Here is a 22,797-nt window from a genome sequence, read left to right on the forward strand (position 1 = left end):
TGTTGACAGAGTCCCTTTAAATCTCATTCACTATGCTGTTGCTGTTCAGTGTTTACATTTGGCCACTGCCGGAGCTAATAACAGCTGATCGGTGGGGGTGCCAGATGTCAGACCTCCACTGATCTGATGTTCCTGACCTATCCTAATGATGGGACTTCAATACTTTATGCCGGGATAATCACTTTAATGCTACATAGAATGAATTTTGGGTGTTTTACATGATCTTGCCCTTCTTTGTGGCACTCACTTTATAATGTATTGTTATTGCCATTAGAGGGAACAAATGCTGCACACAAGTCCCTTGTATCTGCTCTCATATCGCTCAAGTCCCTTGTATCTGCGCTCACGTTGCTCAAATCCTTTGTACCTGCCCTCACGTTGCTCAAATCCTTTGTACCTGTGCTCACGTCGCTCAAGTCCCTTGTATCTGCTCTCATATCTCTCAAGTCCTTTTATCTGCGCTCACGTCGCTCAGGTCTCTTGTATACCTGCGCTCACGTCGCTCAGGTCCCTTGTATACCTGCGCTCACGTCGCTCAAGTCCCTTGTATACCTGCGCTCACGTCGCTTAGGTCTCTTGTATACCTGCGCTCACGTCGCTCAGGTCCCTTGTATACCTGCGCTCACGTCGCTCAGGTCTCTTGTATACCTGCACTCACGTCGCTCAAGTCCCTTGCATACCTGCGCTCACGTCGCTCAAGTCCCTTGCATACCTGCGCTCACGTCGCTCAAGTCCCTTGCATACCTGCGCTCACGTCGCTCAAGTCCCTTGCATACCTGCGCTCACGTCGCTCAAGTCCCTTGCATACCTGCGCTCACGTCGCTCAAGTCCCTTGCATACCTGCGCTCACGTCGCTCAAGTCCCTTGCATACCTGCGCTCACGTCGCTCAAGTCCCTTGCATACCTGCGCTCACGTCGCTCAAGTCCCTTGCATACCTGCGCTCACGTCGCTCAAGTCCCTTGCATACCTGCGCTCACGTCGCTCAGGTCCCTTACATACCTGCGCTCACGTCGCTCAGGCCCCTTGTATACCTGCGCTCACGTCGCTCAAGTCCCTTGTATACCTGCGCTCACGTCGCTCAAGTCCCTTGCATACCTGCGCTCACGTCGCTCAAGTCCCTTGCATACCTGCGCTCACGTCGCTCAAGTCCCTTGCATACCTGCGCTCACGTCGCTCAAGTCCCTTGCATACCTGCGCTCACGTCGCTCAGGTCCCTTGCATACCTGCGCTCACGTCGCTCAGGTCCCTTGCATACCTGCGCTCACGTCGCTCAAGTCCCTTGCATACCTGCGCTCACGTCGCTCAAGTCCCTTGCATACCTGCGCTCACGTCGCTCAGGTCCCTTGCATACCTGCGCTCACGTCGCTCAGGTCCCTTGTATATCTTTGTTTTGTTATCCCAGACTGAGCATGTGGTATAGTTACACAAATTCTGCTTTAGCTGAATGGGTTAGAAGACCTCAGTCGAGTATCCAATTAATTATGTTGCGCAAAAAATGAGATCGCCTAGGACAAGAATTTAATTTAGAAAGTGTTCTGTTTGTTCCATGAGGTATTTTAATAATGAATGCTCTTATGCAGCTTAATACGTCTGTCGAGGCATCAGACATAATAATAACAAGATGAGGATAGCCTCCAAACCAAATACATGTATTAACCCCTGGAATAAAAGAATCACAATCCGCACTCCAGCTTTGCTGCATTAAACCTCCCTACTGTCTACACCTGGGGCACGTTAGATGTAATGGCCTGATATGTATCGCTGAGATTTCCATCACAATGTAGCTACAGTCACTACGCTGCAGATGGAGGCCATTATGGTAACATCTTCTTTATGTGGTACATTACTGATGTTATGTAATGATTTGGTATATACCTATTTATTTAGTCTATTTCTATCTTCTCTTACAGATTTATGCAGCAGCCAAAGAACTTTGTGTTCATTGCTTCATTCTTGGATAGAAAGGTATGAGAAATGGCTATTAATGACTTATTACCATGTGAAGGTTTTTTTGATTTTGTAGTGTCCTTCTTTTAAAACTCGGCATTTATAGTAAGACATTATGATATTGAAGCTACTAACGTCTACCAGACTGCAGAGACCTGTAGATGCTTGTTATGGAAGAGCTAAGAAAATATAAATAATCTTCATACCTCTTCTCTGATTCTTCTGTACAGTATTCATGGTTTTAGGCAAGGGATCCTCTGATTTACTTTATACTGCCTGCTAACTCATAATCTGTATAACCAATTCACTTTAGTAATTTTTGCACATAAATGTGAACTCACCAGCAGTATCTCTGCAGCGGGATTTATTTTGTCTGCGTTCTGTTGCATCTATACATTTTCCCCGCTCTATTGTAGTAGATTGGGTCATGTGATCTCCAGTCTGACAACCAGCTGTGAACTGCAGAATGACCTCATCAACTATACAGGATGACATCATGACCTGACAGCTTTCAAACCGCTCCAGTCCCCATCCAGCACCGCCCTCATTGTTCCTTTGTGTCTCCAATGGGCTGAAGCTTTTATTTATTCTTTATATAATAGAACCGTGGTATAGTAGACGAGTACATACTGTGATAAGCTGCAAGGTTATACATTTCCCCTGACTCGCACAAACTGTCTAAATCTATAAGACATGGCATACTATAGACTGAGACTCTGCAGTATGAAAATATATTACGCCGGATACACTGAGACTGCTGTATACATCAAGTAGGATAAAATGAGATTTTGCAGTATGATCTTATATCACATAGGATACACTGAGGCTGTTGTATACATCACACAGGATACACAGATTACTGTGGATATCACATAAGATACACTGAGACTGCTGTATCCAAGACATAGGAGACACTAAGACTGCTGTATATACATCACATAGGTTACACTGAGACTGCTGTATACATGACACAGGAGACACCGAGATTGCTATATATACATTACATAGGAGACACTGAGATGGCTGTATATACATCCTATAGGATACACTGAGACTGCTGTTTACATCACACAGGATACCCAGATTGCTGTGGACATCACATAGGATATGCTGAGACTGCTGTATACATGATACAGGAGACACCGAGGCTGCTGTATATACATCACATAGGAGACACTGAAACTCTTCAGTATGAAGATACATACACACAGTGTATGCTTTATACATCACGTAGTATACACTGACTGACTGCTGTATATATAACCTAGAATACACTAATACATCTCTACATGCATGACACAAGAAACTGCTGTATATACCACAGAAGATACACTGAGACTCTGCTGTGTACATAAGATAACCACAATTCTGTCACTCATCTGTCACTGGCTATCATTGGATAAAAAAAAGCAAAATCAGTAACATTGGAATCCACCCCCTACAAAACCAGAAGCATCAGATAACGAACCCAGAAAAGGGACATCATTTAATACAGGTATACAGGAGGCATATGCAAGAGCCCTTACATTATTCTTTAAAAATATAGCCCATGATGCACTATGAATTGGTGTTTGCAGGAGTGCTAAGGAAAACCTGGTTTGGTGGCAGTCCCCATTATTAGAGATGAGCAAATCACTTTCCACAACCCCAGTCCAGGTCAGTGTTCTCCAGGACCTTAAGGAATCCCCAACTCATCTTATGATTTGCTGTGCTGGAGCGTCATTGCCTGTCTGCTGCACAGCACACTGATTATACCACGCCAGGCCGGTGAATTTAACACCGCACCGAGGAACCCGGAATGTCAGAAAATGCATACAGTTACTGTCCACGGCAAGTGTGCACTGACCTGGACCATGGACCATGATTACGCAAAGTGATCGCTCATCTCTACCCATTATCCTAATGATCAATGGTTACCGCTGCCATGATTTGGAGGAGATCCAGGTTTAGTTCTGGGTCGTGGTGGAATGGGATGTGCTCTCCTCATACTTCTAGTCCCTTTAGGCTCCTTCTTTCCTCCTTTTAGGCTAAAGAAAGTGTGACTGTTTAGTATGCATATTCAGCGTCCTGTTTGGACAAAATGCATAATGTGCCAACGATTTGTGTCAGTGTAAGAAAATCACCCATTCCCAACTGGTACAGACACCTAAGAAGATGAGAAATACCTCCAAATCATAAACATCTATTGACCCCATTGTAAGTTCCTTGCACACCAACCTGTATGTGTTGGTACTGGCCTCTTACTTTTATCTTTATATATGTTATATGGTTAATGATTAAGCAAGAAGATAAAAAAAAGAATGATATTCAGCTGTCTGTTAAGGTAAAAGGCCTCTTTGCATTCCTAGAGCGCAGAGAAGGCACACGCCATATGTCAAGGTCTAGAGCTGGCATGTTTTGACTCTATTGTGTATGTGTAATAACCAGAAAGGCTGAGAGCTCCGAGAACGTTATGATCTGTAAAGCAGGAGGAATGCTGCTCTTAAGGCCTATACCTGCACACTGTGCAGGGTGAACACGGAGCAGTGCAAGCTACAGCTGGGACTTCAGTATGGCGATGTTTGCTAACGCTTTCTATGTGTCTCTTGCAGACTGTGGCCGATTGTGTTCTTTTCTATTACCTGACCAAAAAGAATGAGAACTACAAAAGTCTTGTAAGAAGAAATTATCGACGAAGGGGAAAGGGCCAGGTAAGAGATCTGTGGTTTTCTTCATCTTCACCCTGTAGTAGCAGGACTTGCTGATATTTCATTTGTGTAGCCGGATAAAATGCTACTAGTGTCAAACCTGTAGAAGATGCATTTATACAACTGGGATTGTGATCCATATTTCATCTGCTCTGTTTTCAGAATTATAGATCATATTCGCTATATACAGAATTCATTTTTATAACTGTACTAATAGAGAACATATTCTCTGAAGGCAACATTTACTACTGTGGCTGCAAAGCAATAACTAGTTAGAAGACGTCTGAAAACATTGTAAATGTGAGCCATAGAATACACTGTATGTGTGACTAACATGTAGCTACTAGGGTAGCGGGCATTGCAGATGGTAAGGGGCGCAGCTTTATTCAGAGTGATCTTCAGTTATTAATGACTATTAATGATGGAAGAGGGCATGAACAATAAAACCAAGATGGCACAGACCGTATAAAGGACCTTGTTAATATACAGTGATGTCATCGCATGCCTTATACCTTTCCCAGAGGAGCATTGCAAGGCTTAAAAGCCTCCTCACATTGACATATCAGGCATGGCATGTCACTCTCCACAAGGAGAAACGTTACCTCTTGTATTCCAGTCAGACGCCTCTCACCTAGCCAAACCAGATCTCATACTTTGCACTGATGAGGGGCAACACCCCGAAACACTGTCTGCAAATTGAGATTTTGGTTTGGCTTTTAACCAAAGTCATGTGGCAAGTCTTGTTATAGGTTCGATATTGACTTTTAGGATTGATACTATAGGTGGCACTAGAGTTCTAGTCCTCCTCTTCTCTGAAGAGGCAATTTGCATACATTATACCTTTTATTATAGCATCACTTTGTGCATTATTTCTATGCTGTGATTTTACTGAGGGTTATCAATGTGACATCACAGTGTATATTATTTCTGAACTGTTACAAAACTGTGAACCTTATGATTGAGCTGTGACATCACTGTGTGCATTATTTTCTGCCTTCGCTTATATTATCCTTGTGCTATGTGCATTATTCTACTATTGTGACATCCACTTTGTCTATTATTCCTTTACTGTGCAGTATTCTTTTGGCATCACTAAATACATCATGTCTGTAATACGACATGGCTATGGGCATTTCCCACTATGCTCTCTCTATTACTATATTAATGGGTCTGTAAATTGGTTAATAAATTGTCTTTTTACAATGACTTCATCATGTGTATTATATATTAGCTGTCACATCAGTGTGTGTATTAACCCATTATGGTCTCTGGCACTGATTGAAGAGTAAAATAAAAATATTCTTCTACGTTTTCAACTCAATTGATGATAAAGGTAGTCATCGTCTAATTGGGTCTCATTCCACGTGTCGCTGTGGAATACATTGATTATATTTTTAATACTTTTGGTCACTATGGACACATGCAAGGTAACTTGTCATCTGATTCATACTGTCCGAGCTACAGGCAGCATGACTCAAACATTGGCTGCATGATTGCTGCCAGGTATGTTTATGCTGCTGCGTTTCAGAGAAAACATACTTTGAAAAGCTGGCAGGGGGTGGGGATTATGTTTCTCAACAGAAATGTCTGATGTGGATCCCGGCTGGTTTCTGTCTGATTCTTTTGATTGACAGGTCTCTCCCTACGCACACACATAGGGAGAGACCTGCCAGAGAACTGGAGCAGGGACTAGTGATGAGCGAGCATGCTCGTTGCTTGAGATTTACGAGCATGCTCGGGTGTTTTCCGAGTATCTTCGGCGTGCTCGAATGTTATGTTAGAGTCACTGTGTGTGCATGATTTGCGACTGTTTGATAGCTTTAATACACTGCTCAAAAAAGTAAAGGGAAAACTCAAATAACACATCCTAGATCTGAATGAATGAAATATTCTCATTGAATACTTTGTTCTGTACAAAGTTGAATGTGCTGACAACAAAATCACACAAAAATAATCAATGGAAATCAAATTTATTAACCAATGGAGGCCTGGATTTGGAGTCACCCCCAAAATTAAAGTGGAAAAACACACTACAGGCTGATCCAACTTTGATGTAATGTCCTTAAAACAAGTCAAAATGAGGCTCAGTATTGTGTGTGGCCTCCACGTGCCTGTATGACCTCCCTACAATGCCTGGGCATGCTCCTGATGAGGTTGCGGATGGTCTCCTGTGGGATCTCCTCCCAGACCTGGACTAAAGCATCCGCCAACTCCTGGACAGTCTGTGGTGCAACGTGACGTTGGTGGATGGAGCGAGACATGATGTCCCAGATGTGCTCAATCGGATTCAGGTCTGGGGAACAGACAGGCCAGTCCATAGCTTCAATGCCTTCATCTTGCAGGAGCTGCTGACACACTCCAGCCACATGAGGTCTGGCATTGTCCTGCATTAGGAGGAACCCAGGGCCAGCCGCACCAGCATATGGTCTCACAAGGGGTCTTAGGATCTCATCTCGGTACCTAATGGCAGTCAGGCTACCTCTGGTGAGCACATGGAGGGCTTTTTTTTTCCTCCAAATAAATGCCACCCCACACCATTACTGACCCACTGCCAAAACCGGTCATGCTGAAGGATGTTGCAGGCAGCAGATCGCTCTTCACGGCATCTCCAGACTCTGTCACGTCTGTCACATGTGCTCAGTGTGAACCTGCTTTCATCTGTGAAGAGCACATGGCGCCAGTGGCGACTTTGCCAATCCTGGTGTTCTGTGGCAAATGCCAAGTATCCTACACGGTGTTGGTCTGTGAGCACAACCCCCATCTGTGGACGTCAGGCCCTCATACCACCCTCATGGAGTCGGTTTCTAACCATTTGTGCAGACACATGCACATTTTTGGCCTGCTGGAGGTCATTTTGCAGGGCTCTGGCAGTGTTCCTCCTTGCACAAATGTGGAGGTAGCGGTCCTGCTGCTGGGTTGTTGCCCTCCTACGGCCCCCTCCACGTCTCCTGGTGTACTGGCCGGTCTCCTGGTAGTGCCTCCAGCCTCTGGACACTACGCTGACAGACACAGCAAAGCTTCTTGCCACAGCTCGCATTGATGTGCCATCCTGGATGAGCTGCAGTACCTGAGCAACTTCTGTGGGTTGTAGAGGCCGTCTCATGCTACCACGAGTGTGAAAGCACAACCAACATTCAAAAGTGACCAAAACATCAGCCAGAAAGCATTGGTATTGAGATGTGGTCTGTGGTCCCCACCTGCAGAACCACTCCTCTATTGAGTGTGTCTTGATAATTGCCAATAATTTCCATCTATTGTCTATTCCATTTGCACAACAGCATGTGAAATTGATTGTCAATCAGTGTTACTTCCTAAGTGGACAGTTTCATTTCACAGAAGTTTGATTCACTTTGAGTTATATTCTGTTGTTTTAGTGTTCCCTTTATTTTTTGAGCAGTGTACATGTGAGGAATGCCTGTTTGTTAGGCATTCCTCACATGTATTAAAGCTGTCAGACAGCTGCAAATCATGCACACACAGTGACTCTAGCATAACATTCGAGCACGCTGCAAATACTCAGCGAGCACCCGAGCATGCTCGCCGAAAGGGTTAACAGAACACGCTTGCTCATCACTAGTAGGGAAACATCTCTGACTAGTCAGCAGAATTTTCAAAATAGTTTTTTTTTTAAATACCGCAATGTTTCAAATTAAAAAATACCTGGATGCAATCATGTAGCCAGTGTCTGGTATCCATGATTCAGAGGGAATCTGATGACCTGTTCCCTTTTGAAGTGTTTGCTGTAATATTATGACATATATTTTCTGTTTTTTTTTCATGACAAAATCAATTATAAAATGTGTTTGCATTGCTACCTCAGGGCCAGAGAAGACCAAATTCTGTGAGAGAAAATTCACATCTACATGACATTCTCTGTTTTTGACACATAAGCTGTGAGATTTGTCATAAATGGAAGCTTTAATTTTTCTAATGTTGGTAAATTAGAGCAATGATTATTTCATACTAGTCCCAACCATTGTCATAAGAAGGTGTGGAATCGTATAAGACGACATTCAGCAAAATTCTAATATTGGATCTGCCTTCTTATTGTTTAATGAAAGTAATTTTTACTGATTTATATTTATCCTGAAAGGATTCTTTGAAGCAGGTGTCACCTACACTCCTCAAAGATGAATCATTTTTCAAGTAACAGCTTTTCAGTAAGATCTTCACTATTAGTTCGATGGCACCACTATACAGTGTCATTCCTATGTGTGTATGGGATGAATAAACTGGTGCTTCAGTTAGGAAATTATAAAACAATTGTTTTATATAACCTTTTCTTGAAGAATCACCAAAATTATTGATTGGTCAGATATTTCCTTGTGTAAAAATGTAAAGCTGTTTGAGTGATTTTCTACTACTTTTTTTTATTTTTTTTTATTTTATTCTGTATATAGTTGAGGAGATGGTCTTGCTTGGCTGAGTTGCTCCGAAATTGTTAGAATCCTTCAGAAATCTGCTATAGGCCATAGAAAGCAATAGACTGGAGTTGTTTATTTACATTTATGGAAGATATTGTGGTCATGCTCTGTAACCTATGCAGAGGTCATTATGCAGGGAGGGTCTGAGGTGAGCTGTGACCATCAACTATTGTGAATAATGTAATTTTGTGCTGGGTATGGAAGATCCCTTGCTATTGTAATCCTACCTATGATGATAATGAGATGAAAATTAATGTCTACAGGAAATGTCAGCTTATTATGCGGCTCAGTGGCCAAAGTGAAAACTGCAAGATTTATTTTTCTTTTTTAGTAGATAATGTTTTTGTCCTTTAATTTTCCATGACACTAACAAAAATTCTTAACTATATTTATATTGTAAAAATCAAAGTTGCAAACTGCGATGTAGTACAATTGAAAAATCTCTCCACATAAGTAGTAAGTTGTTCCTAGCTAAAGTTTTGTCAATCCAAAGTCTGTTACTTGTCCAAAATGTCCAGCATTTAATGGGTAAGAAGTAAAGCTCATCCGTAGATGATCTGTCAATTGTAGCTTTTCACTTCTGTGCAAACGTTCTGCGATGTCTCTGATGGTAATTGAGTCCAAGTTTACCTGCATCTCTCCGGCCGGTAGCGTTGCGGTCATCTGATTTACTTCTGAGCAACCTGCTCTGGGGAATGTGACGTCACTCGCTACGGAAAGGTCCATGAAACAAAAAGATGTGACTAATCCTGTGTGAAAATGGACAGATCCAGTGGTCACGCTACTTGTGACTTTGGATTTTCGCGTCTTTAGGTAGAAACAACTTACTACTTGTCTGGAGAGTTTTTTTCAATTGCAATACAGCACAGTTTGTAACTTTGATTTTCATTTTTACACTTCTGGTATCAAATAAAAGTAAAGCAGATTTTTTTGCCGCTAATTGCAGCAGCAGTGGGAGCCACGATATTACAATAAATATATATTTATATTGTGCTTAAACATAAAAACTTCCATTTTTGATAACACATACCCTTTAATAATACTTCTTCTTTGTTCACGATTTGTGGGCACAGAATGACTTCATCTTTACCTTGAGTTCCGCTTATATCGTTGCCCTACTTCCTTCCTCAAAATTAGCAGCTTCTCTATCAATCTATTTTCAGACTTACAAATTAATTACAACACAAGAGACTAAATATATTGGCAGGATTAGAATGAATGCTGTCCAGAAATTCTCTCTGCATTACAGTTGCAAAAGTTTTTTTTTTCTTTGGGAATTGAGAAGAGGCTTGAGGGGCTAAACAACCTTACTGCTTAGGTCTGGTGAGCAGACGGGGCTGTGTACCAGCATCTGGTATTGCGTGCTTATGTAAGCAGGACCTGCAAGCATATTTTGAGAACTTGAAAATTGGGTGCTGAAGCATTGCAACCTCTCAGTCCGTACAGTCTGATTACAACAAGGCTCTGCTCTTACATGCATTAAGTTTCCGTTTATATTATAAACAACTTGCGTTCCCCGATACATGATGTCCAATCTACCAAATTGACAACGAATGGGGTCTGATGGGTTTCTTTGTGTTTTTTTGCCAACTTTTTCATATGGAGACTCCATGCAGAGTTGCTTATTTTGGTCAACGTTAAGCATTTCAGCAGTGATGTGCACATTCATATTGTAACAGGCCTGTAGCACATATATCTGTGTATCTGTGTGTGTATATATACACACAATATCAAACACACTGTTGGTTAAAAGTTTGGACGTACCTGTTCATGCAATAGAATTCCTTGTTTGTATTGGAATGTTCAGATTGTAGATTCGGACTGAGGGCAGCAATACCTCGAAGGAACACTTATGGAAACCAGGAGTAAAGAAACAAACTAGAATACGTGTTTATCCTAAGATTCTTCAATGTATCCCCTTTTAGGCTAATGAATGGAGAGGATATGAACTTGATCAACCTTCTCTCCATTCAGTCAGGGCTCCTGTTCTCGGGATTGGTTGGAGCCCCAGTGATCGGAAAGTTATTGTCTATTCTTTGGATAAAAGATAACTTTAAAACTTGAGAACATACCTTTAATGGTCGCAAACACTTTCTGAAGGCAGTAATTCCCTAAATGAACTCTTGAGGTGGCAAACCTTTTCATCGGATGCCATTCCAGGTGCTCATTCCTGATGAAGCAGCTTGAGTTCGTGCCAAGGGGGTGTAAAGCTGTCATCCATATAAAACATGGTACTATGAGGAATCTAAGATTTAATATACACTGCTCAACATTGAAATTGCAAAATCAAGAAGGAAAAATCATGGAGTTTTGGAAATCACAGGATCAATAGACATGTTAATGATGACAAAATGGAAACAACATTTTCAAAATGTCTTTATTTACTTTATTTACTCATCTTTGCTATTAGACTTTTAGCCAACAGAGAAGTTGGCTCCGTTCACAGGAACCCCAAACCATCCTTCCTACACCAATTATTGCGCCCTTTATTTACCTGCACTGCTGCTGCTCTCTTGCTGCCTCTAATGACTTTTTGATCATTTTTTTTTTTTTTACATTTTTGCTATTTTTTTTTTAATTCTTTTTAATGGTGTTTTATCATATGGGTTATGGTACAGGTCTTCCTTTTTACTTCAGTTTTTACATTACATTATACATCATTTTTAGTGGCCAAATATTTTCTGTTATTTTTTCATACTTTATTTTGAATATATTTTTAAAAATTGGGAGACAAAAAAAAGGAAAACAATCGATACCATACAATATTATTATAGTAATTCTGGCCCCAATCTTGTAATTGTGCCCCCTGTCCTCTAATCATGTCCCCTGTCCTATAATAATGTCGCCCGTCCTGTAATACTGCCCCCCATCCTGTAATAATGTCCATCAACCTGTGGTAATGGTCTACTGTCCTGTGATAATGTCCCTTGTCCTGTAATAATGGTCCCCATCCTGGTCCCATCTTGTAGTAATGTCCCCTTCCTGGTCCCATCTTGTAGTAATGTCCCCATCAGGGTTCCATCTTGTAGTAATGTTCCCATCTTGTACTTGTAACAATGTCCCACATTCTCTCACCTTTTACACACCTATTAAAAGAAAATTCTTCTCACCTGACCTCACTCCCTCAGCAAACAGTGTCCTATTCCTCCTCCATAGTCAGGGCGGCACATGGCAGTGACTTCATGCACGGCCGCAATGGAGATGCGTCATCAGTCGCCGGTGTCGGATTGGCCAGTGGCTGGTAGTGGTATTGTGGTGCTGAGAGCTGGTCTCTGCGTTGCAACACGTTTCAATTGAATGTGCGTCCGACGATGCACATTCTGTTGAAAAGAACGCTGACGTTGGCGGCCCTTGGACCGGGTCGCGATAGTCTCAAGGGCCTGAGGGACGCACAATGGAGCCTCAGGCGCCGCATGTTTGAGACCCCTACTCTAAGGCATTGTACAGGTAATATTTCAAAGAATACTACCTTTGAGGTCCATGCCTTAGGCTTTTGGACTAATTCTGTGAAATCAATTTTAAGGACCTTCCACGTACCTCTAACTTTGTTATAGATGTGCTCCATGACCATTGGGTCCTCACCAGCCCCTCTCAATAATCTGTCAACCTGATGCACAGTGTGTCAAACTCCAGCGCCAGGAAGACAACACAGCGATCCTGGTCTTTGTGACAGATAGCCTTGCCTGTTCCTCTAACAGTTGAATTCCCCACTATCAGCACCTGTCTGGCCTGCCCTGGACTCCTATTTCCTCTCCTTACTGAAGCAAACACTACCCCGGCTTTCAGAGGACATATCTTACTACAGCAATGTTACCCCTATACGGAGACCCCCTCATCTGCCAACTCCGCAAACTTGTTAGGGTGTGCCAGATCAGGACTAGCCTCCCTGACTCCTTCCCTATCCTTTGTCATACATCTAGCTGCCTCACTCTCCTGCAGCTCCATGCTACCAACCTCCTCCATATCTACCCCAGCGAGCACCTGCTCAGTAAGCAGCTAAAGGCCCCGTCAAACTTAGCGACGCTGCAACGATCCCAACAACGATACGACCTGTCAGGGATCGTTGCTGCGTCGCTATGTGGTCGCTGGTGAGCTGTCAAACAGGCAGGCTCACCAACGATCAGGGGAGCAGCGACATCGTGGAAAGAATCTTTCCACGATGTCCTGCTCCCGGTTACGAGCCTGCTGAAGCAGGAGCAGGCTGGTAACTATGGTAAACATCGGGTTACTAGGGGCACACGCGCTCCTAGTAACCCGTTGTTTATCATGGTTACCACTCTGCTACAGTGAGCGGGAGGTTACCGCTCACTTTAGCAGGCTCGTAACCATGATAAACGCGTGTGCCCCTAGTAACCCGATGTTTACCATAGTTACCAGCCTGATCGCTGCTCCCGCTGGTCACACACAGCGATGTGTGCTGACCAGCGGGAGAGCAACGACCAAAAAATGGTCCAGGACACTTTGCAGCGATCAGCGACCTCACAGCAGGGGCCTGATCGTTGCAAAGTGTCACACATAGCGACATCGCTGGTGAGGTCGCTGTTGCGTCACCAAAACCGTGACACAGCAGCGATCTCGCTAGCGATCTCGCTATGTGAGACGGGGGCTTTACTCCTTTCCATATTGTCAGTAGATCTCAGTGTTGCCAGCTGCTCATTTAGGTCTATTATCTGGGCTTCCAAATGTACAACGTGCACACATATTACACAGCAGTATGCCCCCTCAAACGGCTGTTCAAGGATTTCATACATGCGACAAGATGTACACGGGATGGCATTGTGAATGATGGAGCACATTTTCACTAATGGAGATGGCACAAACTGGAGTAAAAACGAATAAATACAAACAGTGAATTGATACAAGTCCCTCCCTTCTAAAGCCGCTGAATCTCAAGTCACACTTAGAGCAGAACCACTCTCAAGCTCGATCACTTGCTGTTACAGATGCTTTTACATATGATTGCTTTTTTTTAGATGCAATACAACCTGCAACTCTCCTTAGCTGCTTCACAATTTCTCATCCACAATGCTGGTCCTACAGTATGCAATGATTTTCTATTTGTAAATCCCCTGAGTATCCAACCTGTGTAGATTTACCCAAAGGTTCAATTCACATATTGGGGAATTTATCAGATTTTGGTACAGAGTGCGCTCTAAAATCTGACTAAAATGTGATGCCAATCTACTTCATATGCATGTGCATGGGGTTGTTGTAATGCTGCCTACATGCAATGAAAAAAAATCCTTGTCGAGTTTTGTCGCCACTGTGGAAATAAACCGTGAAAATAAGTAGCAAAATCCAAGAGTCATCGATGGATTTCTACTATGAGTATCAGACTTAGATTTTTACAATGGATAATATAATAAATATCTGTCTGGTGAATCATAGTTACACAGGTTGATATCCGACAGGTGAATGCCATAAATCCTAATGTTAGTCTTCTTGTTGACTGCGCTCATAAATTATAGAAATGGGTGAATTTGTGGATAGGTATGTGGAGGTAAGTGGTATGTGGGGGGATAGGTAAATGGTACATGGAGATAGGTAAGTGGTATATAGAGGGATAGGTAAGAGGTATGTGGGGGAGAGGAAAATGGTACAGAGGGATAGGTAAGAGGTATTTGGGGGATAGGTAAACAGTACAGAGGGATAGGTAAGTGTTATGTGGGGGAATAGTTAAACGGTACATGGGGATAGGTAAGTAGTGTATGGGGGGATAGGTAAACGGTACATGGAGATAGGTAAGTGGTATGTGGGGAATAGGTAAACTGTACAGATGGATAGGTAAGTGGTATGTGGGGGGATAGGTAAACAGTACAGAGGGATAGGTAAGTGGTATATAGGGGGATAGGTAAATGGTACATCGGGATAGGTAAGTGGTATGTGGGGGGATAGGTAAACTGTATAGAGGGATAGGTAAGTAGTGTGTGTGGGGAAAAAGGTAAATGGTACATGGAGATAGGTAGGTGGTATGTAGGGGGATAGGTAAGTGGTATTTGGGGGATAGGTAAACGGTACATGGGGAAAGGTAAGTGGTATGTGGGGGGATAGGTAAGAGTTACAGTACAGACCAAAAGTTGGGACACACCTCATTTAAAGATTTTTCTGTATTTTCAGGACTATGAAAATTGTACATTCACACTGAAGGCATCAAAACTATGAAATAACACATGTGGAATTATATACTTAACAAAAAAGTGTGAAACAACTGAAAATATGTCTTATATTCTAGGTTCTTCAAAGTAGCCACCTTTTGCTTTGATGACTGCTTTGCACACTCTTGGCATTCTCTTGATGAGCTTCAAGAGGTAGTCACCGGAAATGGTTTTCACTTCACAGGTGTGCCCTGTCAGGTTTAATAAGTGGGATTTCTTGCCTTATAAATGGGGTTGGGACCATCAGTTGTGTTGTGCAGAAGTCAGGTGGATACACAGCTGATAGTCTTACTGAATAGACTGTTAGCTGCTTTTTTCTTGCCATAATACAAATTCTAAGTAAAGAAAAAAGAGTGGCCATCATTACTTTAAGAAATGAAGGTCAGTCAGTGCGAAAAATTGGGCAAACTTTGAAAGTGTCCCCAAGTGCAGTTGCAAAAACCATCAAGCGCTACAAAGAAACTGGCTCACATGAGGACCGCCCCATGAAACGAAGACCAAGAGTCACCTCTGCTTCTGAGGATAAGTTTATCCGAGTCACCAGCCTCATAAATCGCAGATTATCAGCAGCTCAGATTAGAGACAAGGTCAATGCCACACAGAGTTCTAGCAGCAGACACATCTCTTCAACAACTGTGAAGAGGAGACTTTGTGCAGCAGGCCTTCATGGTAAAATAGCTGCTAGGAAAACACTGCTAAGGACAGGCAACAAGCAGAAGAGACTTGTTTGGGCTAAAGAACACAAGGAATGGACATTAGACCAATGGAAATCTGTGCTTTGGTCTGATGAGTCCAAATTTGAGATCTTTGGTTCCAACCACCGTGTCTTTGTGCGACGCAGAAAAGGTGAACGGATGGACTCTACATGCCTGGCTCCCACTGTGAAGCATGGAGGAGGAGGTGTGATGGTGTGGGGGTGCTTTGCTGGTGACACTGTTGGGGATTTATTCAAAATTGAAGGCATACTGAATCAGCATGGCTACCACAGCATCTTGCAGTGGCATGCTATTCCATCCGGTTTGCGTTTAGTTGGACCATCATTTATTTTTCAACAGGACAATGACCCCAAACACACCTCCAGGCTGTGTAAGGGCTATTTGACCAAGAGGGAGAGTGAGGTGGTGCTACGACAGATGACCTGGCCTCCAGTGTCACCAGACCTGAACCCAATCGAGATGGTTTGGGGTGAGCTGGACCGCAGAGTGAAGGCAAAAGGGCCAACAAGTGCTAAGCATCTCTGGGAACTCCTTCAAGATTGGTGGAAGACCATTTCCGGTGACTAGCTCTTGAAGCTCATCAAGAGAATGCCAAGAGTGTGCAAAGCAGTCATCAAAGCAAAAGGTGGCTACTTTGAAGAACCTAGAATATAAGACATATTTTCAGTTTTCACACTTTTTTGTTAAGTATATAATTCCACAGTTTTGATGCCTTCAGTGTGAATGTACATTTTCATAGTCATGAAAATACAGAAAAATCTTTAAACGAGAAGGTGTGTCCAAACTTTTGGTCTGTACTGTATGTAGGGAATAGGTAAACGGTACAGAGGGATAGGTAAGTGGTATGTGGGGGGATAGGTAAACGGTACATGGGGATAGGTAATAGGTATGTGGGGGGTTAGGTAAACGTTACGGGGGGATATGTAAGTGGTATGTAGAGGGATAGGTAAGTGGTACGAGGGGGGATAGGGAAACGGTACATGGGGATAGGTAAACGGTACGTGGGAGGATATGTAAACGGTACGTGAGGGATAGGTAAACTGTAAGGGGGGGATAGTTAAACAGTACATGGGGATAGATAATTAGTGTGTGGGGGATAGGTAAATGGTACGTGGTGGGATAGTTGAGCGGTACATGGGGATAGGTAAGTAGTGTGTGGGGGGATAGGTAAACGGTACATAGGGGGATAGGTAAATGGTACGGGGGGATAGTTAAACGGTACATGAGGATAGTGGAGTAGTGTGTGGGTGATAGGTAAACGGTACATGGAGATAGGCAAGTGATATGTAGGGGGGGATAGGTATGTGGGGGGATAGGTAACTGGTATGTGGGGGCTTTGACTTTGTGAGCCATAACAATTGTAGATTATTGCTCCATTGTTGACTAGTACAGTAGATGTGAACTCTTATTGGGCTGTAAGTGCCCACTTTGGTCTTCTATCCCTGCTTGTATGTGTGCCTATATTCGTACACATATATTTAGGAGGATGAATCATGCAGCAAGCTCGGCCTATTCCAGTATATTGCAAAATCACAGCTGGAATGTTGTGGTTAGTTGAAGGCTTAACTATGCAAATGGCCAGGAAGTGTGGAGGCTCTGACTGTACTGGGCAGGTCCCACTACAGGCTGGAGTGCTGTGTGTCAGGGTGAAGGGGGGCCGTGAAGTTGAGCTGCGGAGCAGGGGGGCTGCTATGGGATCCGGGACATTACACGAGCGGGGAGGAAGCTGGATTTAATTGCAAGTAAGTGGTTGGGTGAGAAGGGTATTGCTATGTCATTGTTCTGTAGGTGAGCGAGCCTGTCACTGGGGCTGATTCTGTCTGCTCCCACTTGTGCTGACTTTTACTCTCTCCATTGTCTTCAGTTTAGTGTGTTCCCCTTCTGTGGAATGGATATCTGTATGCGCTTGTGTCTCGCTCTACTTGCTTTCATCTGTGTGTGTGTTTATATGTACATATATAATGTGTGTATAGATACAGATACATGATCAATTGGTAAGGATGACTGCCCATCTTCGCTGCCTACAATCATTTCCATAGATTAGAAAAAACAACTACTGCCGATTAGACAGGCTGGCTGGTGTGAGCCAAAAGATTAGACGCTGCTAAACAAGTGTGGAAGGTTGAACTTGATGGCTCTAGGCCTTTATTCAATCTACATTACTATGTTACAAGTTCACAAACCTACCAGCAGTGTGGCATCCGTGATGAGATACACCAATAGTTTCCTTGGTACAGACTGATGCCACCTCACTGCTGCCTCCCCGCTGCCCCCTGCAGTTTATAATGTGGTGCCAGTGGTATAACGTGACTATATCTGATGCGGAAGGTTATGAGACAGGAACATAAAAATGAGTAGGTGGCAATTAGTAGTAAACACAGAACTTGAGCGGAGAAATTGGGCAGATGCACAGTCTTTTCCTGGCATGAGCATGACTGCAACATGACATTAATTGCGGTGTGCCAGTGTGAAGAGAGAGATCCAGATATTCCGCGCGGTGATGACTGGCATCCTACTTGTGTTGTGATTCCAGGGTCTGTGCACTGGTCGCTATATACGTACCATTACGGGACGGCTCTGCTGAAGGTCACCTTGACCCCATGATAATGCTTGTGTCTGAGCTCTTACGTAATGACTATTTATCATCAAAGATTCCTGGTAATTTATGCAATATGGGGTTCTCCAGAATTAATCCTCTCTCAAACTCGGTAATAAACTTCCTGTGTTCATTCGGTCTGTGGCTTTTTTTGAACTTTCTGAATCCTGAGTAGCAAATCTGTACTATCCACTTCTTTATTGCCACATATTTGCAGATATATATATGTCTTAATATAATAAGCTGCGTTTACCCTACAAGATTATTGTGAACTGATGATCCTAGGAACTCTCTTTTCTCAATAATCTTGCCGGGTAAACAGACTGACGATCACCTGACGAACGTTTGTTCATTAGATGAATTGATCTTTGTTGCTGCGCAAAAAAAAAAAATTGTCGGCAGCACATCATCCTGTGTAAACTGAATCTGTGCTGCCGAAAACTATGCCCACTTATGGGCACTGAACTAATTATTACAGATCGTTCAGTGCTCATCGTTAAGCATGGTCTCCCTGTTTAAACAGGCTATCAAAAGACTGCCAGCTGACAATTATTTAATGATCGATGGCTGTTGGTAAATCCGGTAATGTAAACCCCCCTTTAGGCTATATTCACACTGAGGTTATTGAGCTTTCAAAACTGAAGAGTTATTCAATTGGAAATTGCTTTAGGAAATGTTCATGTGGGGAGATTTTGCAGAATCTGCTTTGAAAACTCCTCAAAATCTCTGTGTGACCATAGCCTGCCTTGGTTCTTTTTAAATCCTTTGTCTGCATTTAAGTATTGTATCTGTGGTAAGACTGTGAATGACCTACCCTTCCTTCGCAGTCTGTGCAATGTACAGAAAAGGTTTCTCTGCTGCGTCACATATTGATACCGAAGAGCAACGATATGGGGAAACCAATTCTGCGCAATACACGGGTGTCCTGGAGAGTGCGAGGGAGGTGGTTTATAATTTTTTTTTAAAAGACATTACATTTACATGCCCTCCTAATTGATAAAAAATATCTGTATATTTAATACGAAGTTTAAGTAAAAAAGTTGTTCTTTATGGTAATACATTTTGCAAAATCTTTCATTTTCCTTAGCAACTAGCACGTGTGACTTTTTCTGGATCGGTATACTTTTGTTTTTCTATGTACTTGAAAAGAGAAGGAATCCTACCAAATTTGGAAGGCTGAGACTGGGTGTTCTGCCAGATTAGTGGCCAGTTTTGTCTACGGTAGTTTGTGGATTTATTTGGCTTGTGTATCAATCATTAATTCCAGTCCCGTGACCGTCTTTAATGTATATGGGTTATGTATTGCTGGTAGAGTTGGTTAATCTAGTTCTCCCACTTTTGCCTAGTGGATTCTGATTTTCTTCCTTCGGTATGTTAATTAAATCAATTACACGTGGTATAATGGACAGCTTGGTGGTGACACATCTTCTGGCTTTCTGCCTCGTTGCCTTCCTACTCGCAGTCACTGGCTCAGCCTGCTCTGTGATGTGTGATTTACTCATCCCACACTCATCGCTGTAATATTCTGGGTATGGATGTAGACTCTTTTAGCCTTGGAGGATCCTTCTTTGATTTTATTTAGTCAAAGAAAATCTTTGTTTGTAAATGCAGTTTCTGTGCCAAACTGGCACTGTGGCTCGCGAGTGGCATGGCTGATCCTAATATTTTCATATACAGTAAATATTCAGCACATACACCAGGCTTTGACATTATAATTAATTCCTAGTGGTATATTTTCTTCTCTGTACCGGAGCTTCTTTTTTTGTACAGGATCATGGGGGCAGCCATCTTGCATGAGGTCCTGGTAACCTAATTTGGAGATATACTTTACAGCAGCCACATGTACCATAGACCGCAATAAACAGGCTCTAACATAAATTACATCTATGGAAGAGTTTTCTAGACTCTGTGAGCTGAGGTTATTGTGCAGGGAGGGGAATGAGGTGAGCTGTGACCATCACCTGTTGTCCATGTTGTAATCCTGTGATATCTATATAGAGGTTTTCCCTTTCAGAGTAATCCTACCTGTGATTAGTGCTGAAAGGCGATCTCTACAGAAAAAGACATGTCTTCTTAATATAAAGCTTGGTGACCACAATAAAAATTACAAGATTTTCTGATTTTTTTTTTTCTTTTAATAAAATTAGACATATGGAAAACCTAAAATAAAATCACTAAAATTTGTAAACCAAATTTTTTTTTATCCTCTTCCTGACATTTAACGTACATGTATGTCATAGTAAGAAAGATGTTCCTGCAATATGACGTATAGGTCCATCATGGTGGTCATACAGGCCTAGGAGCAGTGCCATCATGATCACCACCCGGAACGCGGCTTAACGGACAGCCAAACTCCTGCAACAACAACCAGGGTCGGTGCCATCACCATCCATTGCTGTTTAACCCTCTAGATTCTGTGGTCAATAGTAACCACGGCATAGAGAGGTTATGAGAGGGAGGGGATGGCCTCGCTCACCCCATCGGCCCTCCTACATCGTGCATGTAAAGTCCTAATGGTCATCATACAATAAGTTTTGGTTATTGCCACTTTCGTAAGAAATTCCTTTACAAATTATGGAGTCCATTTTCGCCTCTTAATGAAAAATTAGGGGATAAAGGAACATTTTAATGGAAAAAAATCTAATTTTTTTGTTTTGTTATAAAATTCTATGAAAAACCTCTAGTTTCAAGATGCTCACCACACACACAAATTCCTTGAGGGGTGTAGTTTCCAAAATGGGGTCACTACATGATTTTTTGCCATTTTGACACCCCTGGAGTTCTTAAAATGTCATGTGGCGTCCGCAATCTATTCCATCCAAATTGGCACTCAGTAATACCAATAACGCTCCTTCCGTTCTGGTCTCTGCTTCACGCATAAACAGAATAGCTGGGTCTAGGCAGCCACAGAACACTGTGTTATCTGGAGATTATAGCCATAATTAGTTTTTAAAGGTGGGTTCAGCAGTATAATAGGTTTCCTGTACACACTCCAGTAAAATCTATTTACTTCTGCTTGTACAGTCATGTGTAGTAAGGTTCATGGCCTGGGGTGGCAATGGTACAATGCGGTCCGTGACTGTTACAACAGACTAGATTAGATTTTGGCAGCGGTCAGAGTATCTCCTTGCAGGATTCACAATCCATGGACAGGAGCATACAGTACTGTGCGGATTACACTCTCGGCCCATACTTTCTAGGAAAGTAAAGAGTGCCTTATTACCTTGTAACATTAAGATTGGCATTCATTCTCTAAACTGCCCATACAAGTGGAAGGCTGACTGAATGGTTATAGGAAGAAACAGCCTTGTTTCTCAATGTATCTGAGGCTGAAGTGGTTTCTGTTTCTTAGCAGTGACTGATTTTACTGTATATCAGTTTGTAATCTATATATTTGCCTGTGTAGTCTTTATTTGACTTGCTTATATAGCACCATTAAGTTACACAACGCTTTACAGACGTGGTCATCACTGTCCCCATTGGTGCTCACAATCTATATTATTATTTATTATAGAGCCATTTATTCCATGGCGCTTTACATATTAACAAGGGGGTATACATAGCAAAAACAATTACAATAATCTTGAACAAAATGAGTCACTGATTGGTACAGAGGAGAAGAGAGGACCCTGCCCTTGAGGGCTCAGTCTACAAGGGATGGGTGAGGGTACAGTAGGTGAGGGTAGAGCTGGTCATGCAGCGGTATGGTGGAGCGAGGGTTACTGCGGATTGTAGGCTTGTCGGAAGAGGTAGGTCTTCAGGTTCTATTTTGAAGGTTTCCATCGTAGGCGAGAGCCTGATATGTTCGGGTAGAGAGTTCCAGAGTAGGGGGGATGCACGGGAGAAATCTTGTATGCGATTGTGGGAAGAGGAGAGGGGAGTAGAGAAGGAGATCTTGTGAGAATCGGAGGTTGCGTACAGGTATGTACCGGGAGACTCGGTCACAGATTTCCTATCAGTATGTCTTTGGACTGTGGGAGGAAACCTGGGAGAAACCCACACAAACACGGTGAGAACATATAATCTACTTGCAGATGTTGTCCTTGGTGGGATTTGAACCCAGGGCCCAGCACTATATATGTGGGTCACACAATGCTGATACATATACAGTTTGGATGTTCTTGTTTGCATGTCACATCTTCTTTAGTAGCTAGTAATGGCTTGAACTGCTGTTTTCCTGTGCCAGCACAGTCTTCTGCATAAATTTCTATTGTGGATTATTCTGCATTAGACACAAATGCATTAACTGGAAGTTTTTTTTGTAATTTTAC

At 42.7% G+C, this 22,797-nt stretch overlaps 1 protein-coding gene across 16 annotated transcripts in view; it reads left to right on the plus strand.

The window, feature by feature from the left end:
• Positions 1–22,797, plus strand: part of NCOR2 (nuclear receptor corepressor 2) — a 475,703-nt gene that overhangs the window by 282,846 nt on the left and 170,060 nt on the right. For 14 of the 16 annotated variants that reach the window (XM_073676156.1, XM_073676157.1, XM_073676163.1 and 11 more), the window contains exons 13-14: positions 1,912–1,966; positions 4,540–4,638. In XM_073676156.1, coding sequence (XP_073532257.1) covers positions 1,912–1,966; positions 4,540–4,638 — 154 coding nt within the window. Of the gene's footprint in view, positions 1–1,911; positions 1,967–4,539; positions 4,639–17,495; positions 17,673–22,797 lie in introns of those variants that run through there. The other 2 variants (XM_073676165.1, XM_073676166.1) reach the window with 1 other exon arrangement.

The sequence above is a fragment of the Phyllobates terribilis genome, unplaced genomic scaffold, assembly GCF_046119375.1.
Source record: "Phyllobates terribilis strain yellow unplaced genomic scaffold, ASM4611937v1 Scaffold_1__5_contigs__length_1240528914, whole genome shotgun sequence".
NCBI lineage: Eukaryota > Metazoa > Chordata > Amphibia > Anura > Dendrobatidae > Phyllobates > Phyllobates terribilis.